At 39.7% G+C, this 25,443-nt stretch overlaps 1 protein-coding gene across 2 annotated transcripts; it reads right to left on the reverse strand.

The window, feature by feature from the left end:
• Nucleotides 1-21,515: 21,515 nt before the first annotated feature.
• Nucleotides 21,516-24,340, reverse strand: paqr8 (progestin and adipoQ receptor family member VIII). 2 transcript variants are annotated; one of them, XM_049590706.1, is made up of 2 exons: nucleotides 24,217-24,340; nucleotides 21,516-22,821 (listed from the first exon to the last, which is right to left on the reverse strand). In XM_049590706.1, exon 2 carries the CDS (start codon nucleotides 22,750-22,752, stop codon nucleotides 21,676-21,678), a length of 1,077 nt encoding a protein of 358 aa, XP_049446663.1. In that variant the 5' UTR covers nucleotides 22,753-22,821; nucleotides 24,217-24,340; the 3' UTR covers nucleotides 21,516-21,675. The 2 variants fall into 2 exon arrangements, with proteins under 2 accessions (XP_049446663.1, XP_049446665.1); XM_049590708.1 differs by lacking the exon at nucleotides 24,217-24,340 and adding an exon at nucleotides 23,769-23,862.
• Between the last annotated feature and the right edge of the window lie 1,103 nt (nucleotides 24,341-25,443).

The raw sequence follows: 25,443 nt of genomic DNA on the forward strand, positions 1-25,443 counted from the left end.
GTCTGTGTGTGTGTGTTTCTGTGTGAGAGACCGGATTAGTGTCGGCTGTCTGCACCCTCTCCACCAGACATCCAGTCAGCAGGGATTTTAGGGTCTGAGCACCGACACAGTCAGAGAGAGGGAGAGAGAATCAGAGAGAGAGAGAGAGAGAGAGAGAGAGAGAGAGAGAGAGGGAGAAACCCAATCCTAGTCCCAATCTGATACCTAAACCAGACAGAATATTTCATTCATTAATGACAGCATGTAAACGCGACAGACCTTCTGGCAACTGCATTGACTGGTTAGACAGACTAACATTCATGTAAGAAACAGATAATGATTTTCCAGGGTTACCAAGCGAACATTTACAGAACATTTTAACAAGACATTCATGTGCTATTGTACAATAATGGTTAGCGGGCAAATGTTGAGCTCTTGATGGATGGTAGTCTTGTCTACAGTTTGGGTGGAGCCTGGAAATTGGCTGAAGTCCAATTTTAACTCATTACAATTTGAGATAGCCTCTATAATGGCACCTGAACAAAACTAAGAGTCCACACTAGAGGATGACAATGCTAACATGCTGATGCTTAGCAGGTAAAATGTTTTCCATGTTGACCATCAGACACACCAAACCAACATCAACGTGGAGACTGCCTGTTTCTCGGCCAAAAAGTTGCACTTAAGTGCCAAAATCTGCAATTCATTGACTGGTCATTTCGGGCTGGCTCCAAAACAGAGCAAATTCCCATAACTCCCATGTTAAAATGCCCAACTCTACAGCTAAAATAAACATGTTCACAGCCTGGTATAAAGATAGTTTTGGTCCCTATGGCTTATTCCACCATTTATGACAACTGTACAGGGCCTGAATCTTTTCTATTACTATCCTGTTTAAATGTTATTAAGGCTTAAAGTTCTGCATAATTAAGGGTGTGGCCACTTTGACTGGATTTCTGCTAGGCCTTACTGCAGGCCACTCACCCCTTAGGAGATTTTTTTGTACAAATATTGGTCAAATAATAAGGCTTGCTGTGAAGATAGCTGTACTTACAGACTGTCCAAGATACCAGTGATCCAGGTTTTCAGTGAGTGACATTCTATTATCATTTTATTCATATATTATCATTAATTAGCAGGTATTGTCTGACTTGTTAGCTCGTTATCTCAATATCTAGCCAGCTAACTGGCATGCACGAAAGTCAAATTAGAATTTAGGGTGATAATACTTCTGAAAAGGTTGGAAGAAAAAACTCCACTATATTACCATTAGTTAGCTAAAGTTATGCTATGTAAGCGATACACTTGCCATATGGGCAATGTAATGTTAAGATAACATACTAGACTTGGGTAGGGAACAGTTATGTTAAGTTAAAAAGTTGCAGACTGTGTGCAGTTACAATAACGTGTTTATATGTAACTTGAAAATAATAATGTCACGTTTCAGCATGGTTCCAGAAATAACTTTATTCTAACTAGCTGCTGCATTTTTGGTTAAGCTGGAGTTAGTTATTGATGCTATATGGCACGTAAACATCAAACTTGACGATCCACAAACCCAAACTTGTTATCGTTTTTAATATTATTGCTAAAACAGGCAGCTCATTGTGGTCGGCTGTAGGCTGTAACGTTGACATGTAATATTTGCAGATTTTCTGCTGCATTCAGAGTTTTTACATCATCTTTAACTCTTACTGAATGTAATCATATGTTACATAATTGAATGTGGTACTATGCATTCAACTGTCATTTATGAAAAATAAATGTAAATGCAACAGATAGAATATATAGACTGTGATGTTCATCACCGCTTAGGTAAAATAAAGTCAAACGACCTGTTGAACATTAAGAAATTTAAGTTGTAATGTTTTCATGTTAACCCTTTGATGCACAACATATGCACACCCCTTCTAATGCACAACATGGGTCAAAAACGACCCATATCCATTTCCCATGTTATTTCATGCTGGCTGAGTGTTTCTTTGCTCTATCTTTTGAAATCAAATTATTTTATGATTGAATATTCCAAGTATTCTTTAAATATCTTGTATTTGATTACAACAGGTCATTATTTCCATTTTTCTTTTCATACTTTATGAACAAAAATAGTTTTTGTATTACTACATCAAGTTTACACACAGATCAAAAATGACCCATTCATCCAAGTGTGATTTAAAATCAAATGACTTAATACAATAATAATAATTTGTTTCAAATAATTACTTCAGCAGTGAGTGGGGCCAAACACTCATACAATATTTGCAACATGTTTATTTATCATTTTGTCACATACACATACCTCTGATAACAGATAACATGACTATGTAGAGACAGAAATGACATGCCATGGTGTAAACAAGATAAATGACATGGGGCTATTGAGTTTGCTTAATAAAAGGACAAGTTATAGACATGTTCTATAGGAAAGGTAACCTTAAATGACTTCTGCTGTGATCTGGTGCTACATAGAAAATAAAACTAAATAAAATTAACTTGACCTTCAAGGAGGGGTGGGGGTGGTTCATTCTAGAACACGCGCTTCAACTATTATAGCAGCAAAGTCTGGTAGCTCTGCAATTTTACTTAGTTTTACTGAATTTTATTATATGTTTCTCAACTACTAATGGGTACTTCTGTGAAGAGAAGAGTTTATTCAAGAAGAGATTTTTTCGTTGAAACGAAGCAAGTCTGGAGGACACCATCCTATTAAGTTAGTTATTTAACTCCTAGGCTAAGTAGCTTAGCCAACTACTTAGCCAAATAGTTAGATAACGACTTAGCTAACTACAAAGAACTAAAATAGAATATGTCAACAGCTAGCTAGCTAACAGTAATTACTTACAAGTAATGTACTCACTCTCAAGGTAACCTAAACCTAATCAAATATAATGTACAACTATATTTCACAATTATCATCATATATTTTATTAGGGTAATGTTTGAACAATTGTAAAACAAGACTAACATGTATCAGATGTACAAAGGGAGCTGTGCTGAGCTGTGAATAGTTGTCCGTGGTAAGTATGTTCTTACTTGCAAACAAACAACTTTCACAGGTTCCTGCCAAATGCTAACCCATGTGTGCAAACTTGATGTAGAAATACAAAAGCTGTGCTTGTTCATAAAATAAAAAAATAAAATGATGATTTGTGCTAAACAAAAACAAGATATTTACTGATTACTTGGAATAATAAATGATAAAATACATTTATTTCAAAGATATATCATAGAAACACTCAGCCATACATGAAATATCATAGAAAATGGATATGGGTCATTTTAGACCCATGTTGTGCATTAGGGTAGTGATACAAAAAGGGTTTTTATTAAAAAAGTAAGAAAGGAAAATATAAAATAAGGATGTATAATGATCAAAAACAAGTTAATTGAGGAAAACCTGGAATACTGAATGATGAAGTTAATTTATTGCAAAGATATAGAACATAAAAACTCAGTCGGGTCACTTTAGACCCATGTTGTGCATCAAAGGGTTAAAAAACATCTGTGACGGAGGTAACATAACACATGTATTCCTTTACATTAATTTTTTTGTGTAATGTTTTCCTCTAGGTGATTTATACAGTCTATGACCAGCGCATATGTTCTGTACCTACATGAGAGGAAATAATGGTGCATTCCAGGCAGGCTTTTGAACTCGTAAGTCATGACTTCAAGTCACGAATTACGACTTTGTAGCGTTCCAGGAAAGTTACGGCAAACTGCCAGTTACTTCCTGTTTAACGTTGAACATGGCGAACCGTTTGTTTGTGCTTCCCCATTATTTCTGGGTCCATGTCATTGGTCCGACAGCCCATTGGTTCGACATCCCATTAGTCCGACTGTCCGCTGTGCTGAATGGCTCACAGCGGGCGTATGGTGCGCCGCGACCGGCTCTGGGTCAGCTGGGAAAGGCTTGAGGCGGAGCAGGCTCATGGCTTATGTGTTTGTCACTTTCTTTTTCATTTTAACCCACACCATGATCTTTTCCTGACCCTAACCAAGTGGTTTTTGTGCCTAAACCTAACCAGACCTTAACCACAGGGCATCATGATGATTTCGGAACGGACTTCGGAACAATGGGTTTAATATGGTCGGAATAATGGGATGACGAACCAATGGGCTGTCGGACCAATGGGCAGTTCCCATTATTTCTATCGCCAAAGGTGCCTGCTCCTTGCTCATTTGAGTGAAACGGAGGAGGAGAAATGGCGCATAAGGTCACAGATGCTATTATACTTTTTATTTTACGTTATCTGTGTTAAAAAACGTATTTTGTATTGATTATTCTTGCACTGGAAACCAGCTGTTAGAACGGCTGCCAATAATGCGTTAACATTAGGGTTATTTTATGTCTATTTCTCACCATGTATCACCTGCAGCAACACCGCATCCATAGGGCTGCCATTGTTGTTTAGAGGAGTAAGGTAATTGGTTTAGAGGGCTGTGTGACGTCAGAAAGCGTAACTGGGAGTACATCGATCTGGTACAAGTTCACGGGTGGGAAGTTACGGGTTTGACAGCCGTTCCAGTGCATTTTCACGGGTTACAGGGTGTGAAAACACGAGTTACAGGTTGCCTGGAACGCACCATAACTCTTTATACCAATGGGTGGTAGTAGTCTATATTTGTCATTCAAAAAGGGAGACAGATGAGATGGATTCAAGATGCTAGTTAGCCACTTACCATATTAACAACACAACCTGATGTCAAAACAAAAAAGGATATTCATCATGCCCTAACAAACATTAACTCAAACAATTAGGAACTGTTTGTACTTAAGAGAAGAAGATTGTTTCCATCTCACACCCTCTTGACTTTAGCTGTTTGTTTGCTTTCCTCAGTTCTGTTTCTTTTCTTGTGCTTGGAGTTGAATTGCCAAATAGTGTGATTCCAATTACTGATTGGCACCGACAGCTCTGATGCAAATTCAACATGCCAAAATGGCAGAAAAAAATGGCAACAAGGGCCAACAAGGGCCAACTTGTGCCAACAGTGCAAAAAATAAAGGCGATAGAGGCTTACTGACGGCTCAGCATTGACCAGTGACTGACTGGCTTGGTGTGTCAGGGCCTTTAGTTAAGCATATCAGTATACCAATTTGTGCAGCTGTTACTGATTGGAATATCATTAGTTTTAAAGGTATTTGCTCATGACCCTAAATATTGGACACATTAAAAAAATTATATGATGATGGCGCTATAGAGAAAGTCGAGGGATTGAGAGTAATTGCAGTCTAAGGGGAATGTGAATGTCAGGTACCAAACATCATGACAATTTTTCCAGTAGTTTTTGAGATGTTTTAGTCAAACCGTGTATTTCACCCTCATGATGGTAACAGAGGAAAGATGAGGGGATCACCAAAGTCAGTACTATTTTGGGAATCAAGAACATCTGTACCAGATTTTATGGTAATCCATCCAGTAGCCAAATTGTTGAGACATTTCACTAAAAAAACACTGTCAATCTCATGGTGGAGCCAGAGGAAAAGGGATCACTATAGACTGAGATTTCCTCAAATCCAGCAGTCTTTTTGTTTTTGTGAAAGTCAGTGTGCTGTGCAGTGTAGGCTACTTCTGGGGTAGTGTTGGTCCTATATATTTTGCTGCGGAGTGAGCACTCTTGACTTTCACACTACTCTTTGTCAGCTGCACCATGATCTTTTTAACTATATTACATGAATGCTGCTGTCACACTGAACATCCCGCTGAGCTTCATTCAAACTTTAAAACTTTGTATAGAAAAAAAACAACCCTAATTGTCAAATATTGGTATTAAACGGTTGAATCAGCTGCCATAATTCTGAGTCAGGTACAGTTAACTAGAGTCAGTAGGATTCATCCCCTGGGGAACATGAATGTCTTCAAATTTCACAGCAATCCATCCAATAGTTGTTGAGCGCTCAGCCCAGACCAAAGTGGTGGAGCGACTGACATACCATCCCTTGGAGAAGCACCTGCAGAGCTGGAGAGCCACATTTTTTTCTTTTTTTTCAATATCGTTAAAACTTTTCTTTTAGCTAGTGCACTAGTGCTTCCCCAGAAAAAAAAAAGAGCGGCCTGGCTTTAAGCCAGCCTCCAGCAAACCCTGCTGACCTAGGCTGTGCTCTGCCCCTCTGCTAGAAGGACCAGAGGGAGGGTAGTAGGTCAGCGGGGTGTGTCAGTTTTCCTCTAGGTTTTGCACACCCCTGGATGTGGATAGACTTTGTCATTTTTGCCCCTGCTCTATTAGACAAAGTATCAACAGATGACAACATTTTGAAGAGGAAATAGTCAACTTTTGAACTAGCTAGCGCGCTAGCTACATTAGCTAACACTGGCAGCTAGAGACAAGCATCTAGACCCATTGTCCATATGATAATCTAAACAAAGAACACATTCTCTTGCACTGGTCCCTCTAAAATGAGCAGTGGCTGAAGTTACCACATTTAGTTATGATCAGGGAGTTGATAAGCAGACACTAGCTGATGCGAGCGTGGCTAGCTAGTTGAAATATTGACTCCTGCGATGAAGTGATTGAATTAAAAGCGTAAATATTTGACTGTCAGGGGTCTGTGGGCCTCAGACTGGACTAATTAAAAAATAACTGACAGTTTCCCCACCCTCTCAGGCTTGTGCATGTGTATACCTAAAACTGTGAGTTGAACTTGTGAATGCACATGTTTGTAACTGTGGGTCTGACCTTGCGCAGAAACTATGTGTCTGCGCAGGTTCCTAAGCTCTGCAGGTCTACCCTTGAGCCATTCCACTACACTGACATTTTCAATGCTTGTTACTGATCTCCTGAAATTTCTTAAAACAGAAAAGTGTCGCCTAACAGCTAGGTACTGAATAGAATATTTACTGATGACAAAATAGTATATTTTATCCAAAATTATTTTATCCAAAACATTTTGCAATAAATCCATTTTAGGCCCCAGACACTTTTGTAATAATTGTTGGATTTTGAATCTTACGTATTTGTATATAAGATGAAATATGCCTGTACACAACATTCAGCAACCCAATTGCCAGAATAAATGTTGGCATTGTATGTTTCTGCAAACCACAGAATAGATGCGGTGAAAAAAATATTTCTTTGCATAGGCCTTTCTAGCCCATTTTTGGGGGTGCACCCCTAAATTGAATCCCAGCACCCCTAAAATTTGAGAGATTTTTTTTTTAAACTGTATGTCCCTTTTTAACAAGCTAGAAAAGTGTCAAAACCATACAGTGTACTTGGTTGCAACGTAATATTTTAACAACAAAAATCCAGCACCCCCTTGCCATCCCCATCCCCCTGGATGCACATTAACATTATAACTCTTATTGTGTGTATTTATTATTATTATTTTGTAGATTTCAAGCACTTTTCTTTTTTGAAGTGTATTTTTATTTATGTATTTGTATTATATAATACAGACAAGAAGGAAAAAGGCAGAGACAAACATTGAAAAAGTCGATTACTGTTAATGTGTTAATGTTACATGTCGTGCATTTCATTTCAAATAAAAGTCCAAAAAATAAGTCCAAGGTCCATTTTTGGTATTTTTGGTACTCACTATAGGGGGCTGGTTTACTCCAGAAACATACATACTGTTTATGTGTATGTTGAGGAGCTGCTGTATCAAAATGAGTTATCCTCCCCCAGAAATTAGGGTTATGATATGTTTCTTTTATGATTCCAATCCATTCCTCTTTTGCTGTGACTCAGCATTTAAATAACCTTTATCAGATTTGATGGTTTAGTCACAGACTTTCCCAAAAAGTGTCTGATATGATCCTAGAATCACCCTTGTTTCTTTGTATTTCAAGACTGCTGTAGTTAATGTGTTGTAAGGTTTAGTCACTTAGTTATGGAGGGAAAAGATCATGTTTTGGCTCAAAAATACCAGGTTTCTGATACCTGGGCACAATCCCTGCTGTAAAAGCAGTGATGTCTGGGCCGACTTGCTAAAAAACAACAAGTTTGTTGTTTGTTGGTTTCAAATAGGGTTCTGCAGTGATCTGCAGTTTCTGCATGCATCTCCCTTGGTGTCACAACATCCACCATCCCCTCCACCCCTCAATGACAAAGTGAGCTCATAAACTAAGTCACTTAAAAAAAAAAAAACGCTGATATGATACATATGAAATGTACAAATGTAATGTATCTGTGGCTTGCAGAAAGGTACTATGCAATAATTTTCTTCTGGTAACTGGGCTGCATTCTGTAATTCACAATGATTCAGGCTGTCACATGGTTAGTGTAAAAAATAACACCTTTTTAACTGGCCAGCCCACTTTGAACCAGTGATACCTCATACACATGGAAATCTCGTGAAATGACTGAAACTGTCACTTAAGCAGAACATGTTGTGTTCATGTAATGGCATGTTGCTTACAGTAGGACACTAAGAAATTGTAGAGTGGCAGGAGAAGCAGAATCACTGACATTGGTGTTGTCTGACTAGGGTGTGTTTTATTTGGACAGTTCATCAGATAAATATGGCAAGGCATGGCATGACATCTGGCATTACAAGAATGACAACTCCACCCTGCTTTATGGTTTTGTGAGCCCAGGTGCCACTCCCATCTCATTGGAAGGATAAGGATAGCTTTGAAACTGTCTTTGTTTCCAGGACAAACAGACCCGCGAGTATCATGAATGTCATACATGTTTACAAAAAAAAGTAATTCCACACCACAGACTTACCCTGCGCCAATGTGAGAAACACTGGAACAAAAAGAGAAGAATACAAAAGAATAAAAAGAAACAGAAGGTTGATCCCTTCATTCATAATGAAAGTTCACCAAAAGTTTGAAAATTCCCCTTGACACATACACTGCATAACCAAAAGTCTCTGCCTTCATCATCTTCCATTACCCTATCCAGGATAACAGTGCAACAGTGTAGTCAAAAAGTATGAATAAAGGACCATACCAATGGTTTTGTATGTGTTATCCCAGATACAAATCCTATATACCTAACATTTTTGGCAAGCGCTTTGCTAACTGTCGCCTACTGCTGTGTTTAAGAATTTTGGATGCATTTTTGTCACTGTTCCAGCCCTTGGATCCCACTGATTTCCCTACAGCATGAAAATCAGTTGGTTGACTCTTCAAACCGCTTAAGTTGTGTGACATGAATCGATGTTCACTGTGATGGATTACAAACTTCAAGCCACTTTCAAGAATCAGCTCATTGATATTTATGTGATACATGCATGAGTGGAAACCAGTGGCTGTCAGAGGTTTAATGAATAATATATCCCATAATATTAAAGGTCTAGCGTTTAAGATTTAGTGGCATCCAGCAGTGAGGTCGCAGAACTCTAAACTGTCATTTCAAACTGATACTAACCTCCTACATGCCCAGCATGTAGGCGAACTTGGGCATGGCCAGAACTACAGGCCATTGTAGCTCTCCGATATGCCTTCATGTAGGAGAAGTACAATGGCCTGTAGTTGTGGCCATGTCAATGTAGTTCTCCTACAGGCCATTGTACTTCTCCTACATGCCTACATGTAGGAGAACTACTGGTATGTAGGAGAACTGCAGTGGCTGATGCAAAAACTCCAATGGCCCAATCTAAAGGCAGTTTTTGATTTGTCCACTTTGTGCTACTGTCGGACAACATGGCGGACTCCAATCGAGATAACCCTTTGTGTATGTAGACACAACAGCTCATTTTAAGGTAACGAAAACACAGTTCTTATTTTCAGATCATTATTAACTAGTATAAACATAGTTATGAACATTATTTACCATTTCTGCCAATATATCCCCCTAAATCACAAGCACTGGACCTTTAAACTCCACAGTATAGAGCAGTTTGTGTTTATTGGCTTTCTTGCAGAGACTCATGAGAATATTTATGCCAGAATCAGAATCAGAATCAATTTTATTGCCAAGTAGGTTTTCACGTACAAGGAATTTGGCTTGGTACCACACTTACATATGAGACTGATATTGATCTTCTCATGTAACTTTCAATAAGAAGGCCAATAAGCATATTTCCAACATGTCAAACTAAGAAGTAAACATGATTTGTGGTAAACAAGCCTTATACTGGTGTCTTTGTCTGCATTCTACTCAGGCAAAAGCTTCATGACAATTTCATCATGTCATTAGTTCCCTGAACAAGGTTCACTTACGTTGGAAGTAGTAATTTCCTGAATGGAAAAGAATGGTAAAAACAGAATCCAAACTCTCCAAAATAGCAAAATGTAAAAAGTCAATAGAAAGTCTGTATATGAAAAGTTGTTATCAGATGAATTAAGGATCCATAAATGAGAAAAGAGGTTCTTCCTTTAAGACTTTATCCAGATAAATAAAGCCTGACATGATGAAGACAAGGTGTGGATGGTGGCTCGAACTGGCAGAGGACAGGGCCAACTCTTCCTCCTACCACTCCTCTCTTTTTCTGTCCATCTGTCCATTTGGGACAATGTCAAGTGTGGAAAAATGGGGTTCTGTGCAATGTGATGAAGAGCGTGAATTGTCCACTTTCCTGCATCTTGCCTTAGAAATTGAGAACGTATGCTTTCTGTGATGTGTTTATGTGGCTGTGGGGTTAGTGTTCAGGACTGGAACTGGCTGGTTAGTTGGTTGCTGTTCTATTTCTTTCCAGTGTGCTGGCAGGCATGTCATGGGTCCTCCATGATGTCTCTGGTGCTGGAAATGTCAGTGAAAAAAATGTAAGCATAACAAACATTTGTTTAACAAATGATTAAAAATCTAGTTTCCATTTACAAAGAACTCACCGCTGGTTCCTCTTGCCTTTGTGCCAGCAGTCCCGTTGGCTCCATCAGTCTATTGTAGAGAAGACAAAAAGGGTTTAAAGGATTATATGATGTTTGTATGTACATGATCTGAAGGTAAATATGAAGCTAAAGCCAGCAGACAGTTAGCTTAACTTAGCATAAAAACTGTAAACTGGTAAAATAGCTAACCTGGCCCTGTCCAAAGGAACAAATATATATACTTTCACTTATATGGTCTTACAACACTGTACAATTTAGTTACATTCCGGCATAATGACACCTTAATACTCACCTCACAAGATTGAGTATATTATATTTAAGATATAAAACGGTGAAAGAACCTTCTATAGAACGTTTTGGACATTTTGGAACTTTCTTTTTGCATGACATGTGGTAATGCCCATTACAGCACAAGAAAGTAACAGGAAAAAACGTCTTTTCACAACCAACCAATGGTTTTATCTTTTGGTTTCATAGCAGACTAGCTGTGATCACAGTTTCCTCCTTCCACGCCCGTGATGGTGATCATGGATGTTGTTTTGATCTTTTGAATTAGATGGCACATCAGAAAGAGTTGCAGGTGTCAAGGTTGGACTTTTTCTTACTGACCCCGCTGGCCACTAACATTGTTAGATGTTGATATTTGGTTGATTTTATGTTGTGACGTCAGGTGACCAAAGTTCAATGTCAGGACATCTAATGCCAACATCATTTTCATGTAGAATACTGATGACAGATGATGTTGATATATTGTTGGTTTTAAGTTGTGTTAAGGAATCAAAATCCAGCTTCTTCCAAAAGTCTCAATGTCACCTTGACACAGAACAATGTTTCCTATGATATTTTACTAATTAGTGCCCCTACCAGTTAGAAAGCTGGTTTCACACTGGAAATGAACTCTCCTGGTTACTAAACTTTTTTTTTTTTCCAAGGATGACATGATCTGCGCTACTCTTCCTCTGAATGGCTAGTGCTAGTGGTTGGGTTGGTGGAGTTGGTTGGGTTGGTAGGGTTGGTTAGGTTTAGGCAAGAGGAGTGGAATTGGTTAGGGTAAGAATATCAGGGTAAGTCAATCAGAGGCAGAGGAAGAGTAGGGCAGGACATGCCTTTGCCATCCTAAGACAAAAAAGTACTTGCCACCCAAGTCAAAGTCCTGTGTTTTTTGTCCACCACCTCGTCCATCTCCCATTGTGGACACTGTGGCTCTACAGTGGCCCTACGACACCCTACTGTAGGTCATGTGATCACAGCCTTCTGCCTCAAAATTACACTGAATGAGAACAGCTTGCTCCAGGATGTGTGTAATATGCTGCAACATCATTATTATTATCTTTGATTTTGAAATAGAATATTACAGTATGAAAATGTTAGCATTGATTCTGCACGCCCTACCCAAAACATTTGTCATTTTAAGATGACATTAATCCTATCCTGATTAATTTCCTTACAACATTTTTGAGCAAAACTTAACATAATTAGATATTTTCATTGATGGCCCAATCTATTTTCATTTGTCCCATGGGTTTGCATGGTTTGAATCTAATGAGGCCAGTAGCAGCGATGGTATTTCAGCCTCGACAGTCCTCCTGCTGATTGCTGATAATCACCGCTTAATACTCCTAATTGGCAGCTACTGAAGTGCAATAGATGCTACATTTAGATGTTGAAGATGGTGTTGTATGAATGGAATGAGCTCTGCAGTGACAGGCTCATAGAGACAGGGAAGGAAAGAACAGGAAACAGAGAGAGAGGAAGATTAAAAAAAACTGTCAGTTCATACCGTTGTGCCGCTCACATCATATGCATTACCAGAGTTCCTGTGGATAACAAAAAAGAAAAAGAGAGGTTATTTAGTGTTATGATATCCCACATCTGTGTGTACTTAATGTGAATGGGGACAAAGGTGCATGCAGTCCTGCTCACATATGTACGTTCAATTCATGGCTCAACAACTTTAAAACGCTGTGCGTCTGCCACCTGTTCTGTCTCTGACTTTTTTCTTACAAGTTTGTATCCTTGTTGTCTTTATTATCATAGTTCACTCAGGTACATCCATACACCCTGGTCAAAGTCCCCTGCTCTTTCTCCAAAAAGTCTTTGTGTCCATAGTGACCATCATCCTGCCCTGCTTCACTGCACCATTCAACCATCCAGCACAGTATATACTAAATCCCTATTTATACTTAATCTTGGAGTTGACTAAACCCAACTGGCTCAGCTGAGGCCAGGCTAAATTTCTCATTCTCTTAAACTTAACCAACAGAGCCACTAATGTTGTGTTCTTGACAAAGCTGTTATTTTAGAGACATACAAGATTTGCACTTAATTTGACATTTGACTTGAATTTTACCCAAAGACTTGAGACTTTATTTAAACTTGCTTTACCAAGACCGAACAATGTACTTGGAATTTGCTTTAACAAGAACTTAGATTTGACTTGTGGCTTGATTTGACAAAACTTGAGACTTCACTTGAGACTTACTTTAAGAGGACTAAAGAATAGACTTTGATCTACTTTGACAAGACTTGAGACTAGTCTGGGACTTGCATAGACAAGCTTTGAGAGTAGACTTGGACTTGCTTGAATAAAACTTGAGACTAGACTTGAATTGGCCTTGACAAGACTTGAGGATGTGTCTGACTTGCTTTGGTAAGACTTGAGACTAGACTTAATTTTGCTTCGACAAGACTGAGGTCCAACCACCTAAAGTGCTGCACACTACATGCCACATTCACCCATTCACACACACTCATATACTGGAAGCCCAGACTATCTTACTAGGTAACACCTGCTATTTGGTTAAACATCCACACACATGCTCACACACTGATGGCTCAGCCATCTGAAACAACTTGGGGTTCAGTATCTTGTCTATGAACACTTTGACATGTGGACTGGAGGAGCTGGGAATCAAACCTCCATTTAGCAGACGACTCACGCCGGGTGAGTCCTTTCCATGGAGCACTGCCTGTTTACTTTTGGCACCCATGTTAACCAATTGGGCTGTTCACACTGGACACGGCACGGCGCCGAGCGCTCAGGCCGGCTCATGATCTGCAGTGATAATTTTGGCGTCTGGGCTGTTTTTTTGGTGAGCGAATCTGGCAGGAAAACACACTGAAAATGTACTGTAAATGATATAAAGAGTATGTTGAATATAATATTAATGATCTGACTGTGATAAATATGAGAATATATGCTGACCAGTGCAGAGAAATGCACTTCTGGTGTGAACGGCCAGGCCACTGCTGACAGGTGGATGCATGACAATTAACAAATTGGGCACTTCTGCATCCAGTGTGAACCTGACTAGTCTTAGACTTGCTTTGACAAGACTTGAGACAAGAATTGCATTTGCTTTGATGAGACTTGAGACTATTCTTGGACTTGCTTTGGGCTTGGAACTTGCTCTTCAGGACTTGAAACGTGACTCAAACTTGCTTTACTGAGGCTTATGACTTGATAAGGATTTGTCTTGATTGGTTCTTGATCTGGACTTACTTAAAAGACATACAAAAGCTCCTGTGAATTTCCCCAAAAGGATACACTTAGTTAAAAACATTTAAAATGATTGATCTCTTTCAGCAAGTGAAAACATAATACACAAAAAAATCTAATCATCACAAGTCAGACTAATAAAGTCTTCCTTGCGTTTCTCCCTGAAGTATTTCTTGATGCAACATTGCACCACATTTCTTCTTTGTCTTAACCCAATCAACACACCAGTGCTTTCCCCTCCTTTAAATATACAAAAAATTAAAAAAAGAAAAAGAATTATGATTGCAATCTATGACTACAGTTCCGCTCGGGTTTCATTCCTCTGACTGACAAACAAGCTCTGGAATGTACAGAAGCAGACTGCAGGAGATAAGACTGATGTTTCACCTCACAGTTACTCTGTGTCACTGTCACTGGTATGTTTGGCATGACAACCACAGTAAAGGGTGTGCAAACACATGTACATGCACACACCCACACACAGATCTGACTGGAAAGACCATTATTTTGAAGGTTAATGATCCAAGCCCAGCCCATTTGGCTCAACCACCTCAGCCTGACAATGCTATCTGACTGCTCTTTGCTTCCTCCTCTTTAAACAGGCAACACCCTTCATCAAAAATCACCCATCGAGTTGAACAAGTCTCTGTTCTGTGCTGCTCAAAAGTGATGAATAGCAATTAAAGCCTTGCAAGCCCAATGACAGAAAAAATGAATCAGCCAACGTATTGTGAACAGGAGACTTGTTTTATACTGGGTGGCAGCATTGGTCATCATTACTCATACATTAGGTGGTACTGCTCTTAATTCCTTTAACTCCTTTTGAGTGACAGCATTGAGGAGAGCAAATGGTCAGAGGCAGCTTATATTTTTTAGTATACTCCAGGAAGACAGACATGACTCCACACAAGAATACTATGAATAATGTCACCTTTTATCCTTCCTCACCTGTTACACCTGGCGCAAAGGGCGACGAGAGTGATGCTGAGGACTAGGAAGACGACGAGGGAGATGATGCCCACCTCTGGGGATGAAAACCCACCCAACATGTCTACCACCCCTATTGGAGCCATTGTCCTAGTGCTCTGTAAAGACTGGCAAAACCATGCCAAAGGTATCGTCAGAGTAGGCTCATATTGTTACATCCAATTCATTAGCAACCAAAGTGGGTATAATTCTTTACAATTACTTTTCCATTAGATACAATTTGATGTTGTTCAGTTAACACACAGCATCTCACATATTGAAGTCAAGCATTTTCTAGATGACAAATTCTTAAAAGAACACACAATAAAGCCAAAAAAAATAAAAAATACAGAGTTGATAACTTACGTCGTATGCTGCTTGACTCCGCTGTAACTCTGTCACCAACTGCTGTCAGTCATTCAGCTACCTTTGTTTTATGTGGCTCCCAGCAGGCAGGTGACTCAGGGAGGGACTTCCTTCATTGGTATCCTGTCTGTTATGAAGGAGGTGCTGACATGAGCACATAAACAGCCCATTGTGTTTTTTGTCATCACTAAATCACATCTGCACCTGAATGCCTCAGCACCTGAGATGTCTGCGGCTTCCGGGAATGCTGGAAAGTGCGCACAGTAATCTGGAAAGATGGTGGCTGATCAACGGGAAAAACTCAATCAATTAATACAGGGAAAAGTTCATACTTTTACTAAAAATCCTCCTGGGGGGAGGGTGAGCTGAGAGCTGAACCAACCCACTGATGTTAATTCATGTGTGTACTGTAGCGGCATAGCAGGGGAAAGTTCATTAGGCAGACACACACACACACGCACACACACACACACGTTCAAACAACACCTCCCCGTGGCAGCAGTTTACATGACTGCAGAAAATTGGCAGCTCATCGCAGGCCGAGGGCAGCTTCACACTCGTAACTTTACACATTTCAAATATGCAGTCAGCTTTGTAGTATTGTATTCCTGATTTATGAGTCATGCATAATTTATTACATTCTCTCAAACATAGTTTTTACATAGTTATTCTGTTAATAAGCAGGCCATAATATGGTAGTTGGGTATACACTAAATGCCCAGTAAAAGGCACCAAAAAAACCCACTGCTGTTGCAGTGCACATTAGTTTCTTCTCCTTGGTCTCTGTGCCGAGAGCCGATTGGCTGGAACCACTGAAATCCCACTCACAAGGGAGGTATTACAGAAAAAAGGATCATTGTTCTGACACAGAGCAGGCTTGGGATGCAGACAGGGCCAGTGTAACTGGATTACTGTGTTTCAGATCACTTTCACTTTGAAAAGATCAGGGCTTGAGGCATGAAACTAAGGGATAATGTATATGATAGTCACCGCTGTAGTGCTTACATCCACCATTATACAATTAATGTCCCTCCCCCACCTGTTTTTTGTTTTGTTTCTTACAATGTACTCCTTCAGTTTGAAGCTGTATATTTCTCTTTTTAAACGGCAATTATATCAAAATTCATACATGTTATTCCTGTGGTCTAAACAGTTCAAAATCTATATTAAAAATTAGAATTACCGCCCTGTGTCTGTATGCCTCTGTTTACCTGTCAAGTTTCTGTTACAGTTTACATCCGTGTCTGTGGAAACATGGATGCTTCACACCCATTGTCCCCCCAACAGCACAGAAGATCTATACAATTAGCACAGTTTCAGGCTGGGCACCCAAAATTAGTGTCATCAATTTAGTATCTGATCCAAGTATTTCATCTTCTGTTCCTGAGTTATGATGTTGAGTAATGACCAGAAAAGTGTTTTTTGCAGAATATTATGATGTCACTGTGTAGAGAGATGGACTACACATTTCCACTTCCTCCTACTGTACAAACATTAAGCCAAAATATCCTGGAAATGTTTCCTGAAATTCAATTATGATTTTTGGTTTTGGTTTGCCACCCCAAGATTATCAGTGGCTCCACCGGGCCACTCCTCTGAAAAATATCTTGAGGGGCCAGTACAGCTAAGATGACTGGTTAGTGAGCAAATGAATGTAGCAACTGCTGGAAAGCCTACACAAAAATAAATACCAGCATGTATACAAGATATACTTTGTGTTGGTTTCCAGCTACTCCTGCATGAACATGCTGTCAGCCCTGAAGTCGACTGCTTGGTCAGTGGAATTACCACAGTCAGTGCCAAGGGAGCAGACCAATTACGTAATTCTGCAGTCACGCTGTATTGATAATAATTAAACAGGTTTCATACAGTTTCCTCCTGCTGTTTCCCCCCACCATAAACAATGTTTTTCCATTTTTAGAAAAGTGTGTAAAATTGCATGTATACTGATTTCTGTTGATTTCTATTAGGTTTCACTAAAGCGAAGACTTTGTTTAGAAAGCTCAGTGTTTTAGTCGGACATTTTGGACATATTTGCCTTCTTGCTGAGAGTTAGATGAGAAGACTGAGATCACCCCCACATCTGGCTGGTAAATTATAACAGCCAGATATTACAGTGGTATCATCTAACTATCTGCAAAAAGGTCAATAAGCAAAATGGAACTATTTCTTTAATAACCTATTTGCTATGAGATAAAGCTTCACGGCTGCAGAGACATACATAAAGGTAAAGTAGAAGAAGAATTTCAATGACTTCCCTGAACACACATCCACACTCACATACCTCACCACCCTTGACTTTTTAAAGATTACACACATACCTCGTTGTTAGTAATGACACTGACACCAAGTAACGCCTATGCCCATTACTACTTTAACAGCCCCATTCTGTCATAATCATCTCCTGAAGCACTGCAGATCAGGCATTCCATAGCTCTCAACAAATTCATTTGTTCCCTCTCTGAGATCTGTGTGAGATTTGCTCAGCGGCACAAAGCAAAATCAATAGCCCCACTCTCACCGCAGGGGGAAAGGAAGCCTGCAGGAATCATAGCCAATTTCTAATATTTGTAACATAATCCTGAAAGCACAATTTGCTCATATAGGAATGAACCCAGCCAACAAATAATCTCTATTTGAGGGCAAATTGGAAAAACAATAACCTTCCTGATACTAGCTGAGTTTAACTCTGCAGAGGAAAGTGGGCCTTCGTGCACATACAAACCATATCTCAAATAACAGACTCATTATCCTGTAGCCTTTCTCAAATAGTTTTAAGATTTTAGCTCTTCTGTACTGGCTACCACATTTCAAAACATTTCATCATTCAATATTTAAGGGAAAAAAATCCTCTCCAATTGAGATTTCAGAAAATAGGCTGCAGTCATTTGCTTTCTTGCCGAGAGTTAGATGAGAAGTGTGATACCAATCTAGTAAGTTGAAAATGAAGATTCAGCCAGCAGCTGTTTAGCTTAGCTTAACATCTTAACAGTCTGGAAAGAAAAGGAATCAGTTAGTCCGGCTCTGTAGCCTCCAAAGGTAAGAAGAAAATATCCACCATAAACTTTAGAGGTGATTTTTAGGCGTGGCATGATTGCATGTCTCTTTGGGCTGTGAGAGCTGAGACATAGAAGAGTCCAAGCTGAAATTTTGTGCTTTGTGTGTCTGCTTCATATACAGTGTTGAGGGTAACACATTACAGTAATTTTAGCAACACGTTACCAACAGGATTTCAGCTAATTTATCCACAATGATCCACCCTGCTCCACTTCTCCCAATGTGACACCAGAAAAATATCATCCGAAGGTTATTGTGTGTTGTCATGTCATTACAGACTACATTATAGAAGGGTGCCAGTGATCTGCATTTCTGGGTCATGCCTTACAGGTCACTTTGGGTGACAGGCTGTCTCTCGACTGTGTCCTCAATTTAGATCCAGATCCACCCCTTACTCCTCCACAGCCGTTGTCCAGAGATGGTCACTCCTGACTCGAAAAAAGAAACCAAGATGGCAACGGCCAACATGCTGAACTCAAGGCTTCAAAAAAGGGAGTTGACAAACCAATGGGTGATGTCACCATTGCTACATCCATTATTTTATGAAATCTATGCATGAAATCACAAAAATCATGTTCCTCTGCTTCCTCATAGGGCTTCTAATGGCATTATCGCACGTGAATGAAAACAACCAATCAAGCTGAGGAGTCTCCAACACAGCTGTCAGTCATGTCAATCACTTTAAAAAACTAGGCAGCGCTGATCAAATATTATAAAAAATATATTTCTCTCCTTAGATGTTTTCAGAAACATATTTTTGTACTGTTTAACTGTAAAATGAGAAAGTTTGCTCTGGCTGGTGGGTGGTGCTTGGTTTTCACACGATGTGTAGGAGTATTAGGAGGGACATGAATTTTTGTCTTTACAGATTATCTCTCTTGTGCACTGCTGTGCTGATACAGTGACAGTATCAGCAAGAAGGTTATTTTCATAAAAGTTATCAACTGTAACTTTAACCTTCATCAAGAAAGCAAAGAGTAACATTTACCTTAATGTATTTGTGAAAACTATAGCTTTAAAAAAGCTCCTGACTCCTGAGCTCTGACTCACACTGACACTGATATTGGGCCATCCTGAAACTCATCCTGAGGGAATTCATTCTACATATTAGAAACAAAAGGTGTGGCTACCTGCTTAACATGACTGCAATACAATATTTAGCAACTAACAAAGAACAGGCAAAACCACAGAGACACACTGACAACAGCCTTGTTTCCTCCATGTGGACAAACAGGGTCAACAACATATTTTTGTGTTTAACATTAGCATCAAAAGACCCTTGATTTTTTTAATAGCTAGCTCTAAATATTCAGTATTTTCCAAGGATTTGCAACTTTTTCCACTTTGCTTTGGTTTCTGTTTTTGTTGTCTAATGTTCTCCATATGGACTTGCTACATTATGCTGCTCATTACCATTGGACCATTGGATTGAGCAAAGAAATATATGAAAAACCATGCAGGTGCTGCCTTTTGCCCCTGTGGGTCAGTGTTGTCTTCTGTACCATCTTTTCCTACACATGCAGACAGGCACACACACACACACACACACACACACACACACACACACACACACACACACACACACACACACACACATTTTTCTATAACTGGATCTGCTGAGGGATTTTGACCACGTGGAGACCCTCCTGCCAGCTTGTGTCCATGCGCTCTTTCCCCCTGCCTTAGTGTTAAACTAGCCTCTTTGTTCACCCAAATCCCACTGTCTGGCTGGGCCACTTCGATGAACACATGGACAGATTACTGAACGGGCCCACCAGGCACAGACCTAGGGGCCTCAAGTTTGTCACAAAATGACCCCAAAGAGAGACATAATGACCTAAAACAGACACAAATTCAATGACCTCAAATAGACACAAAATGATCTCAGAGACACAACATGACCTCAAGGAAACACAAGATGACTACAAAGATAAACAAAAAAACACAAAGAAAAACAAAATTACTGCACAGACAGGAAATGGTTTCAAAGAGACACAAAACAACCATAAAGAGACTAAATGACCTCAAAGAGACATAACATGACTACATAGAAACAAAACGATTTCACAGACACAAAATGACCCCAAAGAGGCACAAAATGACTTCAAAAAGAAACAAAATGCCCTCAACAAGACACAAAATGACCCCAAAGAGACACAAAATGACTATAAAGAGAACAGAAAATGACTATAAGGACACATAAAATGACCTTAAAGAGACAAAATGACTATAAAGAGAAACAAAATAACCACTGAGACACAAAATGACCTCAAAGAAGCATGAAATGACATCAAAGAGGCATGACATGACAAGACAAACAAGAGACACAAACTGACACAAATCTGTGTGCCTTGCTGCTTTGTAGGAGAGGTGATGGGGCCTTTTGCATATCTGTGCCCAGGGGCCCATTGTCTCATAATCCGCCAATGAACTCCATCATCCAGATTTGCTCTTTCACTCCGTATTTTAATGCTGACACTGCTATTTACCTCTGAGAGCTAAAGCTGGCAACGTACGTCTGGAGTAGCAGTATGTCTAAAACTAGTTAGCTAATTTTGAATACGCAGCTGCTTTTTTCTGTATACGATTAGGAAAACAGAGCTTGAAAATGCAACTTCTCTACAGTTATTTACAATGTATGTGTTGATAATTCTGATATTTCCTAAAATGACCAATAGAATTACATGTTTGAGACCAATGTCCTTTATTAGTATTGTCCTCAGAACCATCATCAGCAGCAATTAAAAGGACGGATGATTCACTGTGGAAAACTTTACTGAGCCATAGTTAGCAAAGTATGGAGTCCACTGAGCCAACTATTTCTGCGTTGAATCAGTGACTTAACCCTTTGGAAATGTCAGATGACTTGTTAATTGTATCAGACAAGAAGTTCTTTGACATTTTTATTGTTGGAATACTTTACGCAATCACATTTTTCACAGACAAACTGATAGGTAAACAAAAAAAAAGGAAAATATGGCTTTTTTTTATTATTATTATCATTGTTATTAATATTTCTGTTAGGTACATTTAAACCCAACCCCTTTCTATCTTTGTCTCTCAGACACACACATTAACAAACTCTTGTCACTTGTCTTTTTCTTGTTTACCCTGCAGTTGCTTTGTGATGTACTTCATTGTAGTGAGTGCCGTCAGGATACAACACAAGAACAGGGCGGGGAAGGATACACAAGCCCACCACAGCTGCCTCTCTCCAAATAACTCCATCACTGTATCTCTCTGCCTGGCATAGTCCTGGAACAGAGCCTCCAGCTGGAACATGGTGCACAGGGACAGAAACAGGTGGAAGATCTGGTGACCCTGACCCAAAAAGTCACAGCGGCCAGGGAAGAAGCGCTCAGGGATGGGACAGGAGAAGAACAGGGCGGACAGAAGGAAAGAGGCAATCTGGAGAGCATGGAAGGAGAGTGAGGTATCCTGTGTCCAGGAGACAGTGAACAGGCGATGGACTACTGGGCTGATGCCCAGTATGTATGCTAGGGTGGTAGGGATCAGTTGACAGATTTTACGCCGTATTGGATATGGCCGCCGATACCTGGCCTTAGCAAAGCAGCAGCCTGCACAGGAGAGCCACCCGAAGAAGGCAGCTCCAGGTAGGAACAGGAGCCCGATGCAGCTTTCTCTCCATGCTGCCTCTGACGTGTAGAAATAATGGCCAAGTGAGCAACCATACTGATACACAGCTACACCAACATAGTCAATGAAGAAGAAGAAGTAGTGTGCATGTTCAGAGTGAGACTGCAAGAGGTGAGCTACCACACTAAAGAACAGATAGGTGAGGGAGGACACCAGGAAAAGGCTCAGAGGTAGAGAGGCTGTGTCCAAGGTGTACCCCAGGGCACCTATGTTGGCCCACCAGCGGAGCAGCAGCACAGGACCTGCCAACAAGTGGGTCCACACATTTAAGGATTCATTATGTCTTTGAAAGAGGCTGAGGAGGTAGAAGTGCCAGTGCTGCTGGACAGGACGGTAGCCCGACAGGATGTAGGGCTCTCGGAAAAGAATAGGGACCTGGGAGGCAGCGACAGTGGGGCTGGGCGACGGAAGGCAGGGAGGAATGAGGTCTGAGAAGTGGGGCAGGCGGCTGAGGTGTTTGATGCTTAGGGTCAAGGTGCTGAGACGCTGCAGAGTGTCTCCCGACATAGCTGGGTGATGGGTGGAGGAGAAGAAGGGGAAGTGGAATACAAACAGAGGACTGTTGGACACAACAGCCTGTGGGACACAAAACAGAACTAGAATTACCACCTTGCAGTTGTATGCCTCTGTGAACTAGTCAGTTGCAGTATCAGCTTACATCTATGTCTGTCATTAAATGTTTTTGCAGAACATCATGATGAAACAGTGAAGTTGACCAGAGGCATCAAAGGAGATGAAAGAGAGGTGACTTTCTATGAGAGGATGCCAGACAGAATTAAATGAATATTTGAAAACTCTAAAGTTATGTATCACGAAAGACCTCTTAATGGCTCAGAACCTGATAAGAGCCTGTAATGTGCTTTGACGTGATGCCAATAAGCACTCTCTAGGGGGAGATTTTCAAGTGATTTTTAGAATGCATCAATCAACATAGTAAATCATAACTTATGAAGACTGATCTTAATACAATCTGAGGGGGATTAAAATTGGGAGAGAAAGTTAATACAACTTCACAATTAGCAGCCAAGAGCACATGCTGTGAATATTCGATAGACAGATTAACAAACCAGAGCTGTTTTGGTGAGTCCTGAGATACTGCAATTGCACTTTTTAATTCATATGTGAGGAACCATATTCAGCATAAAATTTTAATGTTTTCATTTGACATATCAGTCTGGACTGAAGTTTTTTTAAACTCATTTTCACTTGCAGTCTCTCCACACAGTTATAAAACAAATACACACAACATGAGAGCATTCCAAAGGTAGGCATTCTTCTCCATGTGTGTCGTGTACTCCGGAAAAACAGGTAAGTAGTCAAACCTGAAATCATTACCCTCCCGACAAACACATACACACACACACACAAACACACACACACACACTGGATGAGAGAGAGAGAGAGGGAGAGAGAAAGAGAGAGAGAGAGAGAGAGAGAGAGAGAGAGAGAGAGATGTAAATCACTGTTGTCACCAAGGTAAATCAGCATCTATGGAGGCAACAAAACAAACAACAAGCACCCACCTGAGGATGAACTGCTACTGCAAACAGCTGGGCCTATGGTATGCCCCCCTTTGGGTGTGTCCTGACCAGTTCCCCTTCTATTGTCATCACTAACACTCACTGATAGTGAATACCTGCACCTTATGAGTAACAATGGGAGTTTGAACAGAGTTTATCTTGGAAAAATAAGTTGAAGGCTTCACCTGTGGGTTCATGAAAACATGAACACCTTCTTGCAGAAGTTGTTGGTCCAGACAAACCAGTGTGTTTTTTTTAGCCCAACAGAAATTACAGAGAGAAATGAAACGCTCTTTATCTCTAATCTCCCTTTATTTTGTGGTACTTTCAGCAGAATTAGCCATCTGCAGAGAAAACACGTTTCCCATCATATAACCATTTGTCCACACAAAAGGACTAAAATAAAGCTTTTGATTTGCAGTAGTCGTAGGAAAAAGAAACTTCATCTCACCTGCTGATGTCGGCACACCTGTTGCCCCTGGCTTGTCTCTGCTATAAGAAGAAAAGCAGGCTAACTATGCTGCAGTGTCCCCTCCCATAGAGAACACATACCGCTCCTTTTCTATGGCATGTTGAGGTGAAGAGAGAGCTGCAGGCTGCTGCTGCAGGGAGGGAAAGGGTGAAAACACAGCTGACCGGACTGCCCGGAGTGTAACGAGCGTGGGTGGGGTTACAATGACCAGAAAGTGCAGTGATTAACAGTATCGACAAAATACACTGAAGTTTTATAATCAGTGTCAGGGTGTAACTAGTTAGGCTACATGTTACAGTTCTACCTAATTAAATTACAAAAGAAATGCAATGCTATTCAGTTACAGTTAATGAGAAAATTATAACAGTTACTAAACACAGTATTGGTGATTACATGGGTTACATACAAGTACATTGTTTTGGTAAAAAAAAACAAAAACAAAAAAAACCTGCATATGTAGAATATAACATTAATTCTGTGGCTTTGCATTTTTTGCTGTTCAGATGTCTTCTTTTGGCATATTTCCAGACAACACAGGTCAACAAAGACTTTGACACAAATCTGAATTCCATATTTAATGCACTTCTGATTTTGGGACTTTTCAGCTTTATTGTCCAATTTAAAACATTTGAAAGAAAAGTAAGTAATCAAATGTAATGAGTTACATTGCTGTGATGAAGTAATTAGAATAGTTACATCACGAATTACATTTTTAACAGAGTAACTAGTAATCTGTGACCTATTACATTTCAAAAGTAACCTTCCTAACACTGCTTTTAATAAATAAATAGGTGCTTGTAGTTTGACAGTCACATTGAATATAAAGTTTATGTCTAAATTTAAATCCTTAGAATTTATCAATACTACTTCTACATTACTACTACTACTACTTCTAATAATAATAATAATAATAATAATAATAATAATAATAATAATAATGATTAAGGGGAAAAAGTACACTAAAACTAACCCTACCTTTACCCTGTTACCACTGCCAATAATAACACCAATAATAATAATAATAATAATAATAATAATAATTATTATTATCATTGTTGTTATTATTATTGTTATTTTCCTCTTCCCCCATCCTTTCACCTGTCAAAACTGTAGGGTATAGACATACAGATACACAGACACAACCACACACACACACACACACACACACACACACACACACACACACACACACACACACACCAGAGC

The sequence above is a fragment of the Epinephelus fuscoguttatus genome, linkage group LG11 (genome assembly GCF_011397635.1).
Source record: "Epinephelus fuscoguttatus linkage group LG11, E.fuscoguttatus.final_Chr_v1".
Classification (NCBI taxonomy): domain Eukaryota; kingdom Metazoa; phylum Chordata; class Actinopteri; order Perciformes; family Serranidae; genus Epinephelus; species Epinephelus fuscoguttatus.

Bases quoted from the DNA above. Each gene is read 5' to 3' on its own strand.
- paqr8 (XM_049590706.1), bottom strand. From the start codon at position 22,752: ATGTCGGGAGACACTCTGCAGCGTCTCAGCACCTTGACCCTAAGCATC.